Genomic DNA, 20936 nt, shown 5'->3' on the forward strand with positions numbered 1-20936 from the left:
CAAAATTATTAGCCTAATATTAATAACCTTTCAATTAGGGGCCTATTAGGCCTCAAATTTCGTAGGAGTGTTAATGTAATCAATCTTCACTGAAAGCAGTAGAGTACCATTGATAAAGGTAATAAGTATTATCTCACTGACGCCAGTCAAGGCTCTCGTATCTACTCTGAAAACAAAGACTAAGAATTAGAACGAATAGTCAAGAACACAACAAACTATACTTGATCTTAATAAGAGGTCAAGCTTTTAAGTCAACAACGCAATACCATGTGTACATTTTCTTAGTTTACTACAATGTACTATGGGAGTCAAAAACTTGCGATTAGCGTCACTAAATGTGCGAATTTCTTTGAAACTTTGTGAGAGATTTTAGTTCAACCTGAATATGTTAGAGATAGAATTTTAGCTCATTTCTGAATGATGTTATACATTAAGGACTGCCATACAGCCCAAATCATGGGCATCTGCCCTGTGGAAGTACAGTTGACTTTTATTACATGAGCTCATAGAATACATTAACTTTCAGTTAGGAAAAAAACACATCACAAAACAAGTAATAAAACATTTTGTAATAATGAAATGATGTTGGGTTGGTAGAGCCAAAACTAACGTTAACATGAATATAGGGTGACACAACTACACATTTTTATGCGCGCTTTCCTTACTATAGGTTTCTCAACATTAAGTCATACAAAGTCAAGAATATGATCTGTGATGATTAATAATCTACTGTAACCAACTGTATGGATATTATCAATATCTGAGGTCATTTAACGAGTGCAATGAAGAAACTGATAAAACTGATATATTAACAATATATATCACAAAACTACAACAAATGTTAAAAAATTAAATACGATGTAAGGATAGCAGTGATAAAAAACAATGAAACAGGATAAGGATGAATACACAAAACCATACAAAAATAACAATATGAACAGCCAATTATATCCAACAATAACTTTTATCTACAAATAGTCTTGAATTCATATCAGTTGCATAACTTCAGGTTTGAATGAAAACATTTAAACTGAATACTAGTTCACAGTCTTATGGTGACTAATAACCATAAGCCAGTACTTACTGGCTACTTATGTTTGTAATGTTTTATGTATTCATCCTTACCCTGATTACAATCATTACATCATACTTACTTTTTTCCAAAAATGTTTTCGTTATTTATATGTAATAGCTTATATTACTTACGTCCAATAGGTTTACAACAGGTAAGGCTCGTGTAGCTTTGCGCGAAATTCAAAACAAATCAAGATCAAAGCTTCGAAACGTTTTTTATTTTTACAGTTATAATATTCCCATGCTTAAGCCTACTGGTATTTTTCTATAGGCTATTACTACAAGGAATTATTTTACATACAACTTCACATTAAGGAGAAATGATGGAATCCTCTCTCTCGTGAAAACTGGTGTATTTAAAGACATGTAAAATATGAATGATGCTTACGTGTGCAACAACACCAGTAAAAAAGAAACTAAAACCTGTTTTACGTGATTCTAACAGTAACAAATAATATACTATATTGAACTTTCCAAAAAGTATTTGTTTAACTTAAGTAACAAGAACTGTACAAAATCATTAAGCTAAATTATGTTGGAATAATTAATTCTAATATTTCATAAAAATAACTGTGATAATTTAAAGCTGTTTTGTGTATTTATTTGATGATAAGAAAAAAGAAAGCTACACACTAGGCTATCTGTGCTCATCCCATCAGGGGTATCAAAACTATTATTGGAAGTCAGCAATAGGTTGTCTACCATACATCATTCGTGGAGATCAGATTCCATATTCTGTGGTTATAATCTGCCAAGCTTTACCATTGAGTTACCGAAGGATATAAAACATCAGTAATAAAGCTGGGTGTCAATAAAACTTAAACTAGTACAGTAAGTAGTTCTCTGTATACCATATCAGTAGGAAAACCTGAAATTATTTAATTATGTGGGTTTTAAGAGCCTGCCAGTGGCACAGCGGTATGTCTGCGGACTGACACCGCTAAAAATCGAGTTTTGATACCCGTAGTGAGCAGAGCACAGATAGCATCGTGTGTCTTTATGATTAATTTTAAATAAACAAACAAACAAATTGTTTTTAAAATGTATGTTGAAAATCATGGCGTTTATTCACAAGTAATGAAGAATTATATTCTAATTACATGTACAGTGCTTTTCACACATTCGACATGATGGTTTAGTTATAATTACACTATGTAACAAAAATTTTACTTTTTCTTGTTCCTGGACAGAACGTGTTATTTCCCAATTGCTTATGCCTAAAGTAAATGAAAAAGACCTATTTTTCTCTTCAAACTTTGCTTTTGTGACCTGGGAGCGTATAACGAAAACATGATAGGAAACCATTTTTGGGGGCTAATACGTGAAAGTGATTTACATTACAGTCTCAAATCTCGAAAAACTACTCACTTCTAAACATTTTTGTATAACTTTAGTATAAATACATGTAAATCTTGATTCATATTTTGTTTTATTCAGACCTTATGTAAATGAAAATGTCCAAATTTGCTAGTCTTAGGTTAATTTCTAAATTTCGTTATCCAGGTCACAAAAGCAAAGTTTGAAGAGAATAATGGCTATTTTCTGTACTTTTACAAAATAAGCAATTAAAAAATAACACACACTATCCAGGAACAAAATCTGTGTTAATAAAGAAAATGCTTGGCTTTTCTGCACAGTATATCATTGTACTTGATGTAAACGTTAAAGGCATGATAGATTAGAATCGCGAGTTTTAAAGTCTGCACTAAGGAAAAGACATGACTTCTGCTCAGTACATCATTGTGCATAGTGTAAACTGACAGTGTGATAAATGTGAAACGTGAATTACAAAGTCTGCGTAAATGAAAAGACGTGATTTCTTTTATACAGTTTACCAATATATGAAATGTAAACTTTGACAGCATAATGGGTGTGAAACGCAAGTTATAAATTCTTCACTAATGAAATGAAAATTACTTCACTTGCACTGTACTCCATTGTGCATGACGTAAACTTTTACGATGTAATAAGTTTGCAAACATGAGTTATAAGATCTGCATCACGAATGAACTCACTTTACTCTAGATATAGATTAACGTTGTAGTTATGTTTGAAGGTGAAATAGTGTATCACGCGAAACTTAGCAAAATTTTCAAACTAAGTTATAATGCTAAGGTGGAACGTGAAAATACACACCTGACCACCTAGACAACCAAGTCGACTATTAATATTCAACTAAAAGGAGTTGACAGATTCGTTAAACCTTTGTAAAGTTACAAAGTATTGTAAATAAAACTAGTTGGAGTATCCGCCCCCTGGACGGAAACTAAGTAAATTCATGATTAATAACAGGGGGCGAAGTAGTGGTAAATATTGCCCATAAAAACTGCAAAACGCAATACACAAAAAAAAATTGTATATGTCTCCGGATAGACCTAATGAACTTCCACATCAATTTTGGTAAAGATCCACCAAAGCCCTGCGAAATAGTTATATTTTTGACATTCAGTTGGCAAATACGTATTGTACCAAATTACTTTTTATAGAGACAATCTCAATAACTTCCATATATTATACTCTCCACAGTGTAACGTATCTAATTTTTGACGACTTATTTTAAAAATCAAATACATTACCATAAAAACTGATAGTTGTCATTTAGTTTTATAAGCAAATTACAAGATAAAAGGAAAGTGAATTTTGGATTAATCTATATGATAGACCTTTTAATCAAATTTGCCCCAAATTTTGGAATTGACCAGAGCACTTAAAGTGTGTATTGATCAAATCACTAAAAAATGTATAATTATGACCACTGTACTAAACTACGTATTTAAGGAACGGATGCGAAAGATTACAGCTCTAAGCTTCGCGTTTCAAAAACCATTAATTTGGAACAGACGTTTTCAAAGAGATAAAGAAATAAATTATTCACTACTTTGATAAAAGTGAAACATCGTATTACATTTAACATTCATCCATACTTCTTTTCAACTTCCACTGGGTAAAGAACTTCGCTAATAAGTTTGTCCTGGTTTTGTTGCAAAATGTAAATTAATATATTCCATAATAATATCTTATATTTGTTTGCATTTGCATAAACCTTTGAGCAATTATGTTATAAAAATTATGCTAACAAATATATCTACTAATTGAAGAGCCACAACCATTTAAAGACTTGTAAATAATTTGTTAGAAACTTTTTATATTTTAAAAGAAGTCAGTGTTGTTAAATAAATTGTGTCTTAAAGCATCATGTTCATTTCCATTCTTGAAGCTAAATAATTGGATGTCTTTAACCTGATAAAATGACATCTTAAGCATTTCAAATGATCCCTCATTCTTATTGTTTCTAAGCCAATATTGAATTCTTGATTAAGTGTGTAAAACAAATATTTACACTTACTGCAATCTTGAATTCTTATTTTGTAATACTGGAAGAATGTAATATAATAAAATATCGCAATAAAAGGAATAATAATTTTTAACTTATCCAATCCAGTTCTCTAGCACACTAACAACGTTTCAAATACGATCGCTTTTAAGTTACAATTGGCAAAATAATCTCAATACAAGAACTCATCATAAGGTTTAGCATGCTGAAACAGAAGTCTCAGGAGCTCAGCACTAAAATGTATAGATTGTAAAAACATGTTAAAACGTTAAAAGACTAAACTGATTGGCCGCTAGGAACGAATATTGTGTTCAGACTATTCGATGATTATTTTGATTTAATGTTTCTCTCGCCATTTTATTCTATTATCTAAGAACAAACTGTGAAAACAGAAAGTTTTGTTCATTGAAGACTGATTGTTGACTGTTTGAATTTAGTTATTTCACATTTCTTTGCTACTGGAATCTGTGATGTAGATAAACCAAAGCAAACAGCAACTCGTACTGAGAATTAAACCCCTTAAAGGATTATGGATTATTTTTTACATTTTCGTAAAACACAAATAACGTAAGACTTTGGCACTATATCTTCGTGAATTAGTGAAGATATACGTGCTCGCAGGCTGATGTCATAAATGTTGCACCATTCCAATTGTTCTAAAAATCCGTGGAACTCTTTCTACCAGTTAGTGTTATTTGTATGCAAATGAATTACCAAGATTTAAAAGATTAAACATACTTTGATTCATTGAAAGCCAGGATTTTTTTTATTCTACCAGTTGATTGGATAACTGTTTAGTACTAGCAGAAACACCGCCCTCTGGCAGATTTTTAAGCTAGTAATTACTAAACGTAGTTTGTTTGTTTTGGAATTTCGCACAAAGCTACTCGAGGGCTATCTGTGCAAGCCGTCCCTAATTCAGCAGTGTAAGACTAGAGGGAAGGCAGCTAGTCATCACCACACACCGCCAACTCTTGGGCTACTCTTTTACCAACGAATAGTGGGATTGACCGTAACATTATACACCCCCACGGCTGGGAGGGCGAGCATGTTTAGCGCGACGCGGGCGCGAACCCGCGACCCTCGGATTACGAGTCTCACGCCTTACGCGCTTGGCCATAAAAACAACAACAACAATTGTTAGCCTACTGCACAACCCCCAACCAGGAGGACAATTTCTCGGCCCACTGAGTGGAATCGAACCCCTGATATTAGCGGTGTAAATCCGCTAAATGTAGTATTAAAATATATTGTTTTTATGTATTAAGTTTGTTATTTGTTTTTGTTTGTTTTTTTAATTTCGCGCAAAGCTACTCGACGGCTATCTGCGCTAGCCATCCCTAATTTAGCAGTGTAAGACTAGAGGGAAGGCACCACCCACTGCCAACTCTTGGGCTACTCTTTTACCAACGAATAGTGGAATTGATCGTTACATAATAACGCACCCACGGCTGAAAGGGCGAGCATGTTTGGTGCGACCGGGGTGTTATTAATTCAAAAAAATAATAATTTTAAGAATTCCAGTTTCACAGTAATACATTTAAAAATTGCATCAATAAAGAAAAATCAAACCCTCACGTACAGTCCTAGTGAATATAGTATTGTTGTTGTGAGAAGTGCTTTTATTTAAAACTGTGTTCTGTGATAAGGAAATTGTTGTCACCACAGTTCTAAACACCTAAACCTTTAATACCCAAATAATAGTTTTGTTTGTGGTGTCATTCAGTAGATGATACAGGAGTTTGGGTTACATACATAGATATTAACATGCACGCTTCGTCTATTATAGTAATATTATACGAAAGACAAAATTTAGAACAAGGGTATTGAAACGAGTGTGTGTATTGCGTATTTTCTCATAGGAAAGCTACCTCGGGCTATCGGCGGAGCCCACCGAGGGGAATCGAACCCTTGGTCATAGCGTTGTAAATGCGGAGACATACCACTGTGCTAGCAGCGGGCTATTGAACCGGATTAAGAAAGCTGAGTTGCCAGTTTTAAGTGTCTTAAGACTACACTCCAGTTTCTTACAAATATCACTAATAATAATTATGATTTATTTTTATTTTATTTTAATACAAAGGAAAAATAAGATGTTTTACTCACCCTTCCATTAATGGTATTAAATTTGAATATATCATAACAAATGTTAGTGATGACGTACCACGATTTTTCTGACAAATGAGTTAGTTACGAAACATCTGTGTTTTGGGAATATACTGGAGGTCTTCCTTCATAGCTTTCTTAAGCGTAAATATAACTTATAATTGTTTTTGTTGAATTTTGTACAAAGCTACTCGAGGGCTATCTGTGCTAGCCGTCCCTAATTTAGAAATGTAAGACTAGAGGGAAAGCAGCTAGTCATCACCACCCACCGCCAACTCTTGGGCTACTCTTTTACCAACGAATAGTGGGATTGACCGTCCCATTATAACGCCCCCACGACTGAAAGGGCGAGCATGTTTAGCGCGATGGGGATGCGAACACGCTTGTCCATGCCGGGCCTAACTTATAATTATCAATGTATAACGTGTTAAAAAGTTTTGACATGCTCTTTTATGGCATATGATATTTTGTAAACATCCAATTTTATTTTAATCGTGCGAAATAATTCAAGCGCCAGAAATTTATTTCTGACGTTATAACTCGTAGATTCATTTTAAATATACATAAATAAATATATGAGATAATTTAGGTTTTGATGACAGTGAGTTGGTTTGTTAAGACACACGATTTACAAAAAAGGAAAGTAAAAACAAGATAACCCAGTTTTGTATGTAGAGTGAAATCTGATGAAACTTAACTGAGACACTTTTTTCAACCTATAGATCACATGGACATTACCTTGTTTAGATATCACTTTTATCCCTAAGAGCAAAGGGAGTGTCTTTCACTGAAACTGAAAGTGACCTCAATAGTGTAGAGTGAATGTCAATGAAATACTACTAGTACTCCACCCTAGGGTTACTGTATTAGCAAGCTGTGGAAGTATATAAGGACGTTCCTCAGCAAATGGAAGTATTACTTGTTTTCACCGCTGTTTCAAACGTAGAATTACTTCTATACTATCATGAAAGTGGTAAGTTAAAAATACATTTTTTCTGTACATATTTACACAGTGTTTGTCTATATGTTCTGTTCGAATAAAAAGTTTATTTTCAAAGCATTTATTTTTGCAAGATATCTAAACATCGTGAAACTACACTTCTTTATGGCTGATTAAGAACAAACTAATAAAGATATTTTGTGAAGCATCTTCAAATAAATGTTAATTGCAACAAATATTTATGTTATTGTTTGTTTCTCTTATCGTGACGCACACTGTTGGCTTTAAAGTAAGTGTGTTTTTAACACTTGTAAACAAACACGCTTTGAGTATTATGTTCTGAGAAAATATAAGTATTTTTATAAATGAATGTTTTCCAGCTTATCTTTATCCTCCTGTTGGCTGCTGCCGTGTACGCCATCGAGCTGGACACTGCAGAAACCTACGCAGTTCCTGTTAGTTACATTCAGGGTCCTGCTCTTCTTGCTGGTGGAGCCCACGCTGCCGGATACGGAAATAGCGGCTATCTGAACACTGCTGCTGGGGCCGCTGGTCACTCTGCTCTTGGTGCAAATTCTCGTTGGGGTCTTGCTGGTGCTGGAGCTTCTGGTCTGGGGGCCAACTCTGCTCGTCGTAACTTTGGTGCACGTGGAGCCGCTGGTGCCTCTGGTTCCACTTGGAATGACCGAGGTGCTTGGGCCCGTAATAAGGGATCTGGCTTCCAGAAATCATATAGCTTTGACAAACAGGCTGGCACTCATGACATCGGTGGTGCCCAAGGTGCCTGGGGAAGCGCAGCTGGACTGAGAGACGACTCTGCCTCTGGTGACTTGAATGCCTACGGTCGTTCTGCCAGCGGTGCCTACGGTGCTAGGGGTCTTGCTGCCGCTAAGGGTTCTTCTGCATATGGTCGTTTGGCAGCTGGAAAAGCCGGATATGGAAGTACTGGCGCAACCAGCTACATCAAAAGTCCTGGCTTTTCCGGCCTTATCCTGCACTAAGTACTGTTTTTCTTCTCCAGGTCAGTAAAAGGTCACGTTTATTAAACCTTACTAATTACATGTGTTTAACATATGAGTTAAGGACATTGTTATCCAACCTAGTATGTATTTAAATAATAAAAAAGTGTACACTAGTTTGTACTGTTAATTTTGATATATGACATATGTTCGTTTATTAAATAAGATCTGTTATTTGCTTCTTTATTTCAAGCGTGGAATTACGATTCATTAAATAAAGCTTAGTTTGTTAAGCACAAACATTTAGCTCATAGCTCTGTCATCTTTGAAATCTAATTACAGTTTAGGACATAGGAGGTCTAACCATTTGATTCATGCATTTGACTACATACGAAGACTCATATGTTAATTTACTTTAATTCTGCTTAAAAGAATTTCAAGTTCCGCGGCTATTGAGGATTTTCTTTCGTTAGTTTTAAATCATATAGTACACTACATACAGTATATAATCAATTATTTCAAATAATAGTTTGTTGTGTAGGTACCCAATCAATGTAGCCCTGCTAGAGGGCGCTAAACAGTCTATGCCAATGAACACGTTGTTTTTTTCTTAATTGATATAATAATGGTTTTTAAATTTAAAAGTTTTAAGAGAAAAGTTTTATTGATGATACAGTACAACGAATACGTTGTCATAGTTTTTATTGTTATTCTTGACAGTATAAAAGTAATGATAATTTCTTTTTTCAGGGTTAACAAGAAATTCGACCTGAAACATCAATCCCAACAAATACACAATCTTCCTGTTTCTAATGTTACTGTAATGTCTGCTTCTATCATGTTTCTTTCTCTTCTCTTTCTTATCTTTTACTGCCACCTATAGTTTTATTTTCAACTTTCAAGTCTGATTTCTAACTGTTCTTTTTTTCTTATGTTCCATTCTTTGTGTTAAGTTATTGTTGACTTGCAATAAATATCTTTGTTTTAGCGATTGAAGTTTCAATGTATTTTTAAAACAATTATCATGACATTTACCGTCATTAAAGCAAAACAATAAAACTATAAAATAATCTACAACCCAGTATGTTAACCACACATTGATGTTGACATTTTACCAATGTTATATTACACACTAGAGACAAGGTATAAGCACTTTTAATACACGTTGAATTTGGAGCTTATTTTCTTGAAACTCCAAAAATACAAAAAATCAACAGAGCAGACTGCTATAATTTGTTCTATGTTTTAACATAAAAACAATGAATATACAAATACAAACTGTTAATGTGTATCTAACAAATAATAGTTGTTTCAAATTTGAGCCACAGTAGCTATCATTTTAAATCTAGTCGTAAGCGCTCAGAATTCTGTAGTTTCAGGCACAAGTTTATGAAACTACGATAATGTCATATTTTACACTTTATCGTAACTACTGTTTTAAAAACTTCGGAAACAAAGCAGTGATAACTTTATTCTTTACAATAGCCTGTGTTAAATAGAACAGATTAATTCATGGGTTAGATATCACTGAAAGAGGCTACAAGTCTCAGATGTTATATTCTAATAAAGTCAGCGTCAAGATAGCATAAAACATCAAGTTGGAAAACATTATAAAAGTTACCGTCGATAATATAAGATTATTTCCAGCATTGGTAAAATACTTATTCTTAAACATAATTCATATTATGAATAGAAGAGAAATATAGAATCTTATTTATTCTTATGACATTGTTAAAAAGTAATCGTCCGCAGTTTCGAACACTGTGAACAGAATAATATATATCAGTATTTACTGATCTACAAATACAGTTCTAAACTGTGTAACAATAAAAAACAACTTTCAAAATCTAACAGAGACAATTTCACTAAATTCTTTATTCGGCAAAACATTTGTTCATATATTTAATTAAATGCTCAATTTGAGCACTAGATGCTTTATTTAAAGACGTTTCGACAGACGTTATAATTTTATCGTACGTTTATGATCGTATCTCTCAAGATATTTTACGTGGTACTTTCACGGTTATATCTAACACACAAACACACAGTTATCTGATCTCCAAAACCACTAGACATTCGAGAATCTATTATGTGTGAGAACAAATATAACGACATTTTATGGCAAAATGATAATTGTAAGACGTGATGTTGAAATTCAAAGTAAAACGAGACAATACTAACTGAGAAAAAAAGACAACGAGCTGATAAATAAGTGATAGAAGGATTGCGTTGTGAAATGAAACTTAAAATGACTATAGATAAATAAAATGATAAGTGAACAAAAACAGGAGAAGCAAGTTCATTAGACAGGGATACAAATAGCGAAGATGTAAGTTCTATAGCGAATATTTTTGCAGTTCAACTTCTGTCTGAGACTAATCGATAAGAAAACCAGACCTCAAAAACCTGGAAATAGTTTTCTTCGTGTGATAGTCACTGGAACATTTTCCTTGCACGATAAAGTAGGACAACATGCAATTACTCGATGTAACCGCAGATCGCTTATTAGATAGATCCACAGTGCAAAAAATAGCGCTCAGGGCTGATTAGCACATGCCCGCGACAGGATTCAGGATGTTCCTAGCTAAAGTATATAAAGATATAAAACTTTATGAATATGTGATATATATTAAGGTAAAGTATGATAAAAATGTTTTAAATGTGTGATATACATTAAGGTAAAGTGAAATAAAAATGTTGTACGTGTGTGATGTGCATTAAGGTAAAGTGAGATATAAAAAATGTTTCACGTGTGTGATATACATGGCCAGGTGGTTAGGGCGCTCGACTCGTAATCTGAGAGTGGCGGAAACGAATCCCGCTCGCACCAAACATTCTCGCCCTTTCAATCGTGGGAGCGTTATAAAGTTAGGTCAATTCTACTATTTGTTGGTAAAAGAGTAGCCCAAGAGTCGGTGGTAAGTAGTGATGACTAGCTGCCTTCCCTCCAATCTTACGTTGATAAATTACGTAACTAGCACACATAACCCTCGTGTAGCTTTGCGCAAAATTCAAAACAAGCAAAATAAAACTACAGACCAGAAAAAAGCTTACCAGTCAGAAGTATGGCTGCAACAGACTATTTTCTATCTCTTCTTTAAATTAAATAGACAAATCCACTGTAATGTTTCAAATAAAAGCTGAAACTGAGGTGCACATTCAGTGACATCATGTTTCTAAACCTGAACCCTGCTATCTGCAGCCCGTCACGTTAATCACTAGAAGAAGTTTAGCGCTTTCTTTAAAAAAATAAAAACGTCTTCTACGGTACATTCATCTGATTCATTTGATTCGCTGGTCATCTGATTATGTTAATGATTAATTCTATTTTTGTAAATAAAATAAAATGCTTCTTCATAAACGATACATAGAAGTTAATGTACAGACGTATAAATATACAATTTTTTTATCAATGGATGTAAATGTAGCAACAATTTCCATACAGTGCTTGTACAAATTTTAAAAATAATTTCATTCGTTAGGCCAACTAGATAAAACAAGATAAAGTAATAAGCGAAAAAGATAATGTTTTAAGTAACGATTGCTGTGTCTTAAAGTTTTATTTAGTACAGAGGAACAAACAGAAGAGACAAAGATGGAGAGAGAACTTTCTCAGCTTCAAGCACTTTACTGTTTGTTTGTTTTTTGAATTTCGCGCAAAGCTACTCGAGGGCTATCTGCTCTAGCCGTCCCTAATTTTGCAGTGTAAGACTAGAGGGAAGGCAGCTAATCATCACCACCCACCGCCAACTCTTGGGCTACTCTTTTACCAACGAATAGTGGGATTGACGTTCACATTATAACGCTCCCATAGCTGAAAAGGCGAGCATGTTTGGTGAGACGGGGATGCGAACCCGCGACCCTCAGATTACGAGTCGCACGCCACCCACCCACCTGGCCATGCCGGGCCCCAAGCATTTTAAGGAAGTATAATATCTATTGATTTTTAAAAACAACATAATTTAATATTAATAAAAACTTTCATTTCAAGTACAAGTATCTGAATACAGAAAACTACCGAATAAAGTGCGAAATAACATTAAACTACGAACTATGTTTTGTTATAATTAATACACTCCATCTCCTCACGATGTCAGAGCGTCTTGTTTACATTATTTATTATCTTTGTTATTTTGAATTTCAAGTGTTTATATTTTCACATTAGTACATATTTTAAAAACCAGGTGGAACTTTAAGTGCTCTTCATCAGTTAATATACTAGGTAAATAACAATAGTGTGATCTGATTAGTGTTTTGAGTAATATGAATGACACTGAAATGATGAATGAGAAATATATTATTCTTTATTTTTTAAATAACAGAATTAAATAGAAGAACAATTACACTGTCAAATTACAGTTCAATACAAGAAGGTACAGGATTCTGAAAGAAACAGGTTTACGTAGCTTGAGTTGTAAAGAAGGAGATAGTAGAGAACGAAAACTAGAAAAGTACATTAGTAGTAGACATGTTGAAATTAAATAGCATTATAGAACAACTGGAGTAGCGAAGTTCGATTGTCTTGGAACCTAGAAAAAACCAAATATATTTATTTCATTTGTATTTTTATTTAAAAAAATAAACCTATCTATATAAGTTGTTCTTGTTTATATTTATTGTTATTTTATTTTATTCATTTTAAACTGTACCTAATCTCTACGTTAAGTTCACTTAATTTGTATACTAACTTCGCTTATCTTACAGAGCAGAAGCAGGTTGTTACAAGATTATTTGAAGATGTTTTAAATCTGAATTTATATCACACTATCAAAATATCCACGATTTAAAATATATATTACTAGTTTCCTAAGTTCAGAAAAATCTTACTAATGTTGATATTTCTAGTTCTGTTTTTTTTATTTTTTTGTTTGGGATTGGTTTGGTTTGTTTTGAATTTCGCGAAAAGCTAAACAAGGGCTATCTGTGCTAGCCGTTCCTAATTTAGCAGTGTAAAACTAGAGGGAATGCAGCTAGTCATCATCACCCACCGCCAACTCTTGGGCTACTCTTTTACCAACGAATAGTGGGATTGATCGTAACATTATAACGCCCTCACGGCTGAAAGAGCGAACGTGTTTAGTGCGACAGGGATTTGAACCGGCGACTCTCGATTTTTTGTTATAGTGTATACGTATACAAGTCTGAGTTTAACTTCTATTTCGACATATTTTGTATTCTAATCCCGATATATATATTTGAGCAAAATATTCGTAGAGTTATGTTAAACCGATTTAAAGAACCAATGTGCCTCATAATTCTAAGAACTAATTACTGAACGCAAAGAATAATATGTATAATATGTCAACCATTCCACATCTGCCATATCCATTGCCGAGGACGCATTTCGCCTAATACCAGCATTCGCTATGCCATCTGACATACAAAAGGGCTGAAAGGGCGCGCATGTTTTATGTGACGGAGGTTCGAACCCGCGACCCTCAGGTTACGAGTCGAGTGCTTTGACCACCTAGCCATGCCGGGCCTTTTGGTTGAGAATGACATGTCGTTAAAATAGATCTGTATTCTGTTGGAAATTTGAATTATACGTAGTTTTACTTTCAGAAAATTAGGTGCAGCTTAGTAGAAAGTTCCTGATACAAATGTCGTTGACTTTCACTGGGCCATCGGTAAGTTCAAGATTTTCAATGTTAAAATCTGGGATTCGATTGCCTGTGGTAAACAGAGTGCAGATGACCATTATATATCCTCTGCTCTGAGCAAAAACTTAACTTCTTCTTATAGTTACTTCTAGAACTTACAAACGAAATTCAGATGTTATAAGTTTGATGTTATTTAGACAGCATTCAATATGAACGTGCTTCAATACTTTTGTCTGCCAGTTCAAGTTACAAAATAACTAAATTAACAACTCCACTCAACAGAAAGTCTCACTCAAGGCTCACCATGCTAGAAACCTATTGGTGGGTACTGCAAAAAGAGCTCTTTACGTAGTTTTGTATTTAATAATAATAAACAAGCAAACGAAACTTTTACTTCATTATTTTTGTTTCTGATAATAACTGTATTATGTTTTAATGAAGTCAAATGATATTTTATGTTACATCATCCTCTTAATTTCCCTAAATTAAACGTAAATTTATTAGTACTGAGTAAGTGAAGTTTCTAATTGTCTTAACGGATATTTCAATCCCAACGCGAAGTTGATAAAGATTTTATTAGAAGGCCAGACAATGTTTTTAGGAAACCCGCTACAACAAAATACACATTATATACTAATTGTATATTAACCACACAAACAAGTATAGTATAGCTTAATAATCATGAACTGTACACTGACCTGAAAAAGAGAAAACAGTACTTAGTGCAGGATAAGACCAGAATAGCCAGGCCTTTGGATGTAGCTCGTCCCACCGACACCTCCATATCCGGCTTGACCAGCTGCCAAACGGCCGTAAATAGAGGAACCCTTAGCAGCAGCAAGACCCCTAGCACCGTAGGCACCGCTGGCAGAACGACCGTATGCATTTAAGCCACCAGAGGCAGAGTCGTCTCTCAGTCCAGCTGCGCTTCCCCAGGCACCTTGGGCACCACCGATGTCACGAGTGCCAGCCTGTTTGTCAAAGCTATATGATTTCTGGAAGCCAGATCCCTTATTACGGGCCCAAGCACCTCGGTCATTCCAGATGGAACCAGAGGCACCAGCTGCACCACTTGCACCAAGGTTACGACGAGCAGAGTTGGCCCTCAGACCAGAAGCTCCAGCACCAGCAAGACCCCAACGAGAACGAGCGCCAAGAGCAGAGAGACCAGCGGCCCCAGCAGCAGTGTTCAGATAGCCGCTATTTCCGTATCCGGCAGCGTGGGCTCCACCAGCAAGAAGAGCAGGACCCTGAATATAACTAACAGGAACTGCGTAGGTTTCTGCAGTGTCCAGCTCGATGGCGTACACGGCAGCAGCCAACAGGAGGATAAAGATGAGCTAATGAGAATAAAGTCACTTAGAAAGGTAGAAAGATTAAATTGCATTTTTCACAACTTTGGTGGTAATTATAACACTTTAAGAAGTTTTTATTTTGTAGTGTTTGTGGTATTGGAGTAAATAACAAAGCAGTCACAGACCAGGCAAGAAATGAACTCAATATAACAAATAGGCATTTAACAATAAAATGAAGAAATACAACAAAATTATCATAGCAAAGATCCATTGTTTGTTGTTGTTTTGAATTAAGCACAAAGCTACACAATGGGCTATCTGTGCTCTGCCCACCACGGGTATCGAAACCCGGTTCATAGCGTTGTAAGTCCGCAGACATATCGCTAGGGGGCTCCTTTGTTTGAAACATCGCCACTCTTTCTTAATTATTCTGACATTTTTCAATTATCATAATTTATGCTAATATGAAATATGCTTTCAATTTAGAAAAACGTGATTTTCACCAACGTTATACGAAGTCAGTTTCAGTTTTGTTATATTTAAGATCTATAAGAGGTGTATGTAGGCTGTGCTTAAAAATAATAGAATAGTCAAACTACAAAGTGACTTTTTCAGAATACAAGTTTATCTAAAGACTTAAAATGTTAAGCATTACTTTTCTTAAAGGAGACCTCCGCTGATACAGCGGTAAGTCTACGAACTTACAGCGTTAAAATCAGGGGTTCGATTCCCCTTGACGGAAACAACAAATAGCCCAATGTGGCTTTGGTAGAAGAAAAACACAAACACGCACTTCGTAAAGAGATTGTTTAAATATTTCATTAATGTTTCACCTAAGGGCATTTTTTTGAGAACCAGACAGGCCGATCTTTATACAGTAAATACAAGAGATGATTGTTTCGAAACATGTGAAGATATATTCATAGCCTACACAAATATTATTAATAAATCTATTACTAAAATAAGTAAATATTAACAGAAATACAGAGAATACAACGTGTTTATATCATATTCACGGATCCTTTAAATAAGTTCCAATTGCAAACAATGTTCCAACCATTTGTTCTAACGCATTATAAAATCAAGTTGATAATATCATGTATATATGTATATACTTAGAGAGATACAAAATGCACGTGGGACTTACCCCTTTCATCCTGTATGTTGTCCAAGACTACTTCGCTCTGAAACAGCTCTTATGACGAGTGATACGCAGTGCTTCAAGAAATCTGCTTTTATACCTGAGTAAACCATTACTTAGACTTAGGGTGGAGTTAACAGGAACTTTCAAATAAATCCAGTAATACAGTTTCGTCAGCCGACTTTCATTTTTCACAAACAAGGACACTTTTAATTTTCTTTCATTGTCACCCTGTCCAACCACGGAGCTTAACGAAGGCTCTAACAAGTAGCTTGTTTCGTCATCTTTTAAACATACCCTAATAATATAGGTTACTCTTTGTTTTTTGTTTCATACTTTAGAAAATACGTATTTAACATTACGCTTTCTCTCCTAAATTCAGAGAACATTCCAGATCAAAAAATAAAATATCTGAAGGAAATCTTAGGTTATTTACCCTTGTAAATGGTTTCACACCAGAACTGCCTCAACAGGCTTAGCATAAGTCTAAGATCTTATAACGCTAAAAACCGGGCTTAGATAGTCCATGTGTTCTACAAAAGATAGCCCATTGTGTAATTTTATACGAGAGTATAAACGGGTACGGGATTGTAGGGGGCGTTGCGGGTGGATGTTCAGTTATTAATTAGTATAGGTAAAAAGGTATTCCTTTATATTGGTTTATAAGTTGCTGTATAGGTAAGGCTTCTTTGATTTTGCGTTTATTTATATTTGTTTCCTTAATATCTAGGTGTTTTCTATGGTTATGTTGTGTTTACTTGATTTGCAGTTCTCAGAAACGTGTGAAGGTGTTTTCATTTTGTGTTATTTGAATCCAGTTTCCATTTTTCTGCTTGTTTCTCCCATATAGAAGTCGTGTCAGTTGTTTCATTGTAGTTTATAAATAATGTTGGTGTTGTGTTTGTCAGTGTAGTTTTTACATAGTATGGACTTTAGTTTTGTACATGGTTTTTGAATAAATTTGGTGTTTACTGGAATGTTGTCTTTGGTTGTAAGTTTTTATCAAATGTTGGTTAATTTTTCGCTGATGTCGAGAACATATGGCATACAGAAGTATAAGGTTTTGTAGTTTGTTGTATCTTGAGATTTATTGTTGTTTATTTGTTGTTGATCTAGGTGTGTGTGTATAATTTTTTCCACGGTTTTTTGAAGAAATTTGTTGATGTTGATGAAGTGTTGTTTTATTTTGTTGATTTCATCGTTAATTTTATCAGGAGAACATAGTTTTGTGGCTGCGTTTATTTTGGTTTCTTAATATGTTGAATTTTTGTTTTGTTTCATGTGCTGAGTCCCAGGGAATGTATAATTCAGTATGGGTGATTTTTCTTTGGATTTCTGATTTGAATGGTGTATCGGTTCTAGTTATTTTGAGGTTAAGAAATGCTATTTGGCTAATTGTTTTGTTTTCTTTCTGTTCACAGGTGAACTTAATGTTGTGGTTATAGAGTTAGCATGGTTAAAAACCTAAGTGTGTGTTCTGTATATGTGAATCCAGCAATTGTATCATCAACATACCTGTACCAGTATAGTGGAGGGTGTAAGGCTGAAATGATCGCCTGTGATTCAATCTGTGTTATAAAAATGTTAAAATTAAACCAATATAAAGGAACACCTTTTTACCTATACTAATTATTAACCTATCGTTCACCTGCAACGTCCCCTATAATCCCGTACCCGTTTATACTCTCGTCCCTAAGACATGTGTCCGTCAACGGTCACATTCAAACTCTCTTTTTCTTAACCAGAAGATTTTCTCCTTATCAATAAAAGTGTACCCGTACCAACCGTTCTGAGATACATTTTTATTTCAAGTGGATTTCTCGTCATCAAGAAGGAACAAAATAGTTACAATGAAAATAAGTAGCACATGGAAGACGTCATCAGATAAAAAGATGCTATTATAACAACTATTATACATGTGTATTGCAGTTTATAAGAAATATTTTTAATATGGGACGGTATTGCAATCGCATCCTTTAACACTCCTACGAAAAGACGTTTCTAGTCCTGATTTCTCCAAGCCCGTTCCCCTGGCTGTGGTATCGCTAGATAGTAGATATGGACAGTGGGAATCTCGTTAATCCATTTATTAATGGATTTAAATAGCAATTTCATTTAAATACAAAATTATTAGCCTAATATTAATAACCTTTCAAGTTGCTCTGGGGCCTATTAGGCCCCACTTTTCATAGGAGTGTTAAACAAAAACAACAATGGAAAAGTAGAAAATTGGGGTAAAATTACCTGATCTGTGGCAGAATGAGTGTAAGGTTTGTTTGTTTTTTTGTGACAGCACTTGATAACTTGCAAGTTATGGTAATACCTCTTAATAAAGTAAAGTAAGAGTGCTTGTTTCACGACATCACGAGAAGAGCAATAATCTAAAGTTAGGGTTCTGACTGAAAGAGTATGATATTCTTAAAATCAAACCTACCTTTCTATAAAATAATGTATATATATATATCTTAAGGCCTTACTTGTCTGTGCGCATCCATTTTTTTCCTTTATTTTTTTATTTCCACCACTGTTAAATCATCTTTATATTGTTGTCATAGATTTCTTTCCTCATAGTAACTTGAAAGGTAGTCAACATGGGTTTTGACAAAGCATTCTCATGAGTACAGAACATCTGTCGTGTAAGTATTTCCTATGGATTGAAAGGGCTATATAGGCGATGTTTCTACATGTATATGATATCTTTATTTAGTTGTCTTACTCTCAATACAGTGTCAGTTCCCGTACAGTTAAATTCGAAAGAACTGTACGTTCAACCCACAAGGGCTAAACATTTGTTTGCCAGAGATTAGCGTAAAGTTGCTCATTCATTGACATTCATCAATATTTCTGTTGAAGTAAACCACCAAATAATCTTCAAACCTCTTTCACCAGACATTTGGCAAAATCAATGCTGAGAAAAGATCCAAATATTATTGGATTTCCATTGAAGAAAACTGGAACACTTTCCAGTAACATAGTAGAATACAGATGGAGGTATGGGCCAGTTATCCTTCATGAAGAATACTGTTGATAGGAACAGGATCAAAGTCTAAATTTGTTTGATCAATGTTATAATTGATTTGAGTTTGTTTGTTTTTGTATTTTCTTATGGTAATTTCATTACCTCGAGATACCGTGATAGTTAGCTTAAAACACTAGACTGAGCAAATCATAATATAAATTGATAAAAACAATAATTGGTGTAGTTCTTAGATTCTGCTTTTTGTTCTTCTGAATTTAAGTTATTGTACACTGATTAGGCTTATTTAGACTATGTATTGTTATGTTGTTCTAATGTTCTATGTACAGCACAAATTGGTCTATTCGCTAATCCAGTTTAGTGATTTAACAAGCACACCAAGGTACATTTATTGCTATCCTTTGAATAGATTTATCGAACATTTTATCACGAGCCAAACAATATATAAAACAAAGCATTGGTTGGAGAAAGTATATATACATTGTATACTGTTAGCATTAAAATTTACTTTTGTCTCTTTAATATTTTAAAGCAAAAGAGTAGACAGTATGATAATAATCCTATAATAGGAAGAACAGCATAGTGTATTAAAGAGCCAATATCTAATTGATATTTTGGATAATAGGTTTAATTTTTAGCCCGTTATCTACAATTTTAGAGAGTTATCATAAAAAGGTTTAGATAAACTCTGTGAAGTAAAAGTACATCAAAAGACGTCCTATGTCTAAATGTGTAAGATACTCAACTCGCAATATGTTGGTCTATCACACCAAACTTGCTCGTCCTGTCAACCGTGTGGGCGTTATAATGTTTTGATCAATCTCACTATTCGTTGGTAAACGAGTAGCCTGATAATCAGTGATCGGTAGTGATGACTAGCTGCCTTCTCTCTAGTCCTTCATTGCTAAATTAAGAAAGACTAGCATAGATAGTCCTCGTGCAGCTTTCGTGAAATTAACAACAAACCAGCTCTCATGGTGTGCACAGCACAGATAGTCCATTTTGTAGCTTTGAGCCTAACTGCAAACAAACAAAGAAAAACGTTGGTACCTTGTTAGAGTTCGAATTCTTTTTTATGTAACGAAGATTTTCTGTCTTAAAGCATATATTTTCTTGTTTGTTTTTGCGTTTGTTATCTTTCTCTGCTTTTCAGTGGTAGTTTTAAATTCCATCCTTAAATCTTTTCTAATTTAAATTCGAGAGAAAAGTTGATAACATTTTCAGTGTTAGATCCATTTTAAGAAACAGAAACAGACGGTACTATTTATGAGTTTTTCTTTTGTCGTTACTGCACATGCTCAATCGGTAACACTTCATTATCACTTGTATTTCTTGTACTCGATGAAGGTTGTAACCAGAGAGGAGGAATAACACCTGACTTTGATCTCAGTTTGCTTTTGCAGTGAAGTTGTTCAGTTTGTATGTCTCTGAAAATCATCACACTTTGAGTAGTTCAACCATACACGACTACGTTATTAAACAAATCGAATTTGTCTGACAACCCAAGTTT

At 34.3% G+C, this 20936-nt stretch overlaps 2 protein-coding genes across 7 annotated transcripts in view; one reads left to right on the plus strand and one right to left on the minus strand.

Annotated features, from left to right (window-relative positions):
* Window positions 1–7331: 7331 nt before the first annotated feature.
* On the plus strand, window positions 7332–9404 carry LOC143232505 (uncharacterized). The gene is made up of 3 exons (XM_076468059.1): window positions 7332–7487; window positions 7835–8475; window positions 9164–9404. The coding sequence occupies exons 1-2, from the start codon at window positions 7479–7481 to the stop codon at window positions 8453–8455; spliced, it is 630 nt and encodes a 209-aa protein (XP_076324174.1). The 5' UTR covers window positions 7332–7478; the 3' UTR covers window positions 8456–8475; window positions 9164–9404.
* Window positions 9405–10397: 993 nt separating this feature from the next.
* LOC143232503 (tryptophan 5-hydroxylase 1-like) overlaps window positions 10398–20936 on the minus strand; it is a 48612-nt gene continuing 38073 nt past the window's right edge. For 2 of the 6 annotated variants that reach the window (XM_076468056.1, XM_076468057.1), the window contains exons 13-14: window positions 14712–15353; window positions 12739–12942 (exon numbers count right to left, since the gene is read on the minus strand). In XM_076468056.1, coding sequence (XP_076324171.1) covers window positions 14733–15353 — 621 coding nt within the window. In that variant the 3' untranslated portion in view covers window positions 12739–12942; window positions 14712–14732. Of the gene's footprint in view, window positions 10998–12737; window positions 12943–14711; window positions 15354–20936 lie in introns of those variants that run through there. The other 4 variants (XM_076468054.1, XM_076468058.1, XM_076468055.1 and 1 more) reach the window with 4 other exon arrangements.

This window comes from Tachypleus tridentatus, chromosome 11 (assembly GCF_004210375.1).
Source record: "Tachypleus tridentatus isolate NWPU-2018 chromosome 11, ASM421037v1, whole genome shotgun sequence".
NCBI classification, from domain to species: domain Eukaryota; kingdom Metazoa; phylum Arthropoda; class Merostomata; order Xiphosura; family Limulidae; genus Tachypleus; species Tachypleus tridentatus.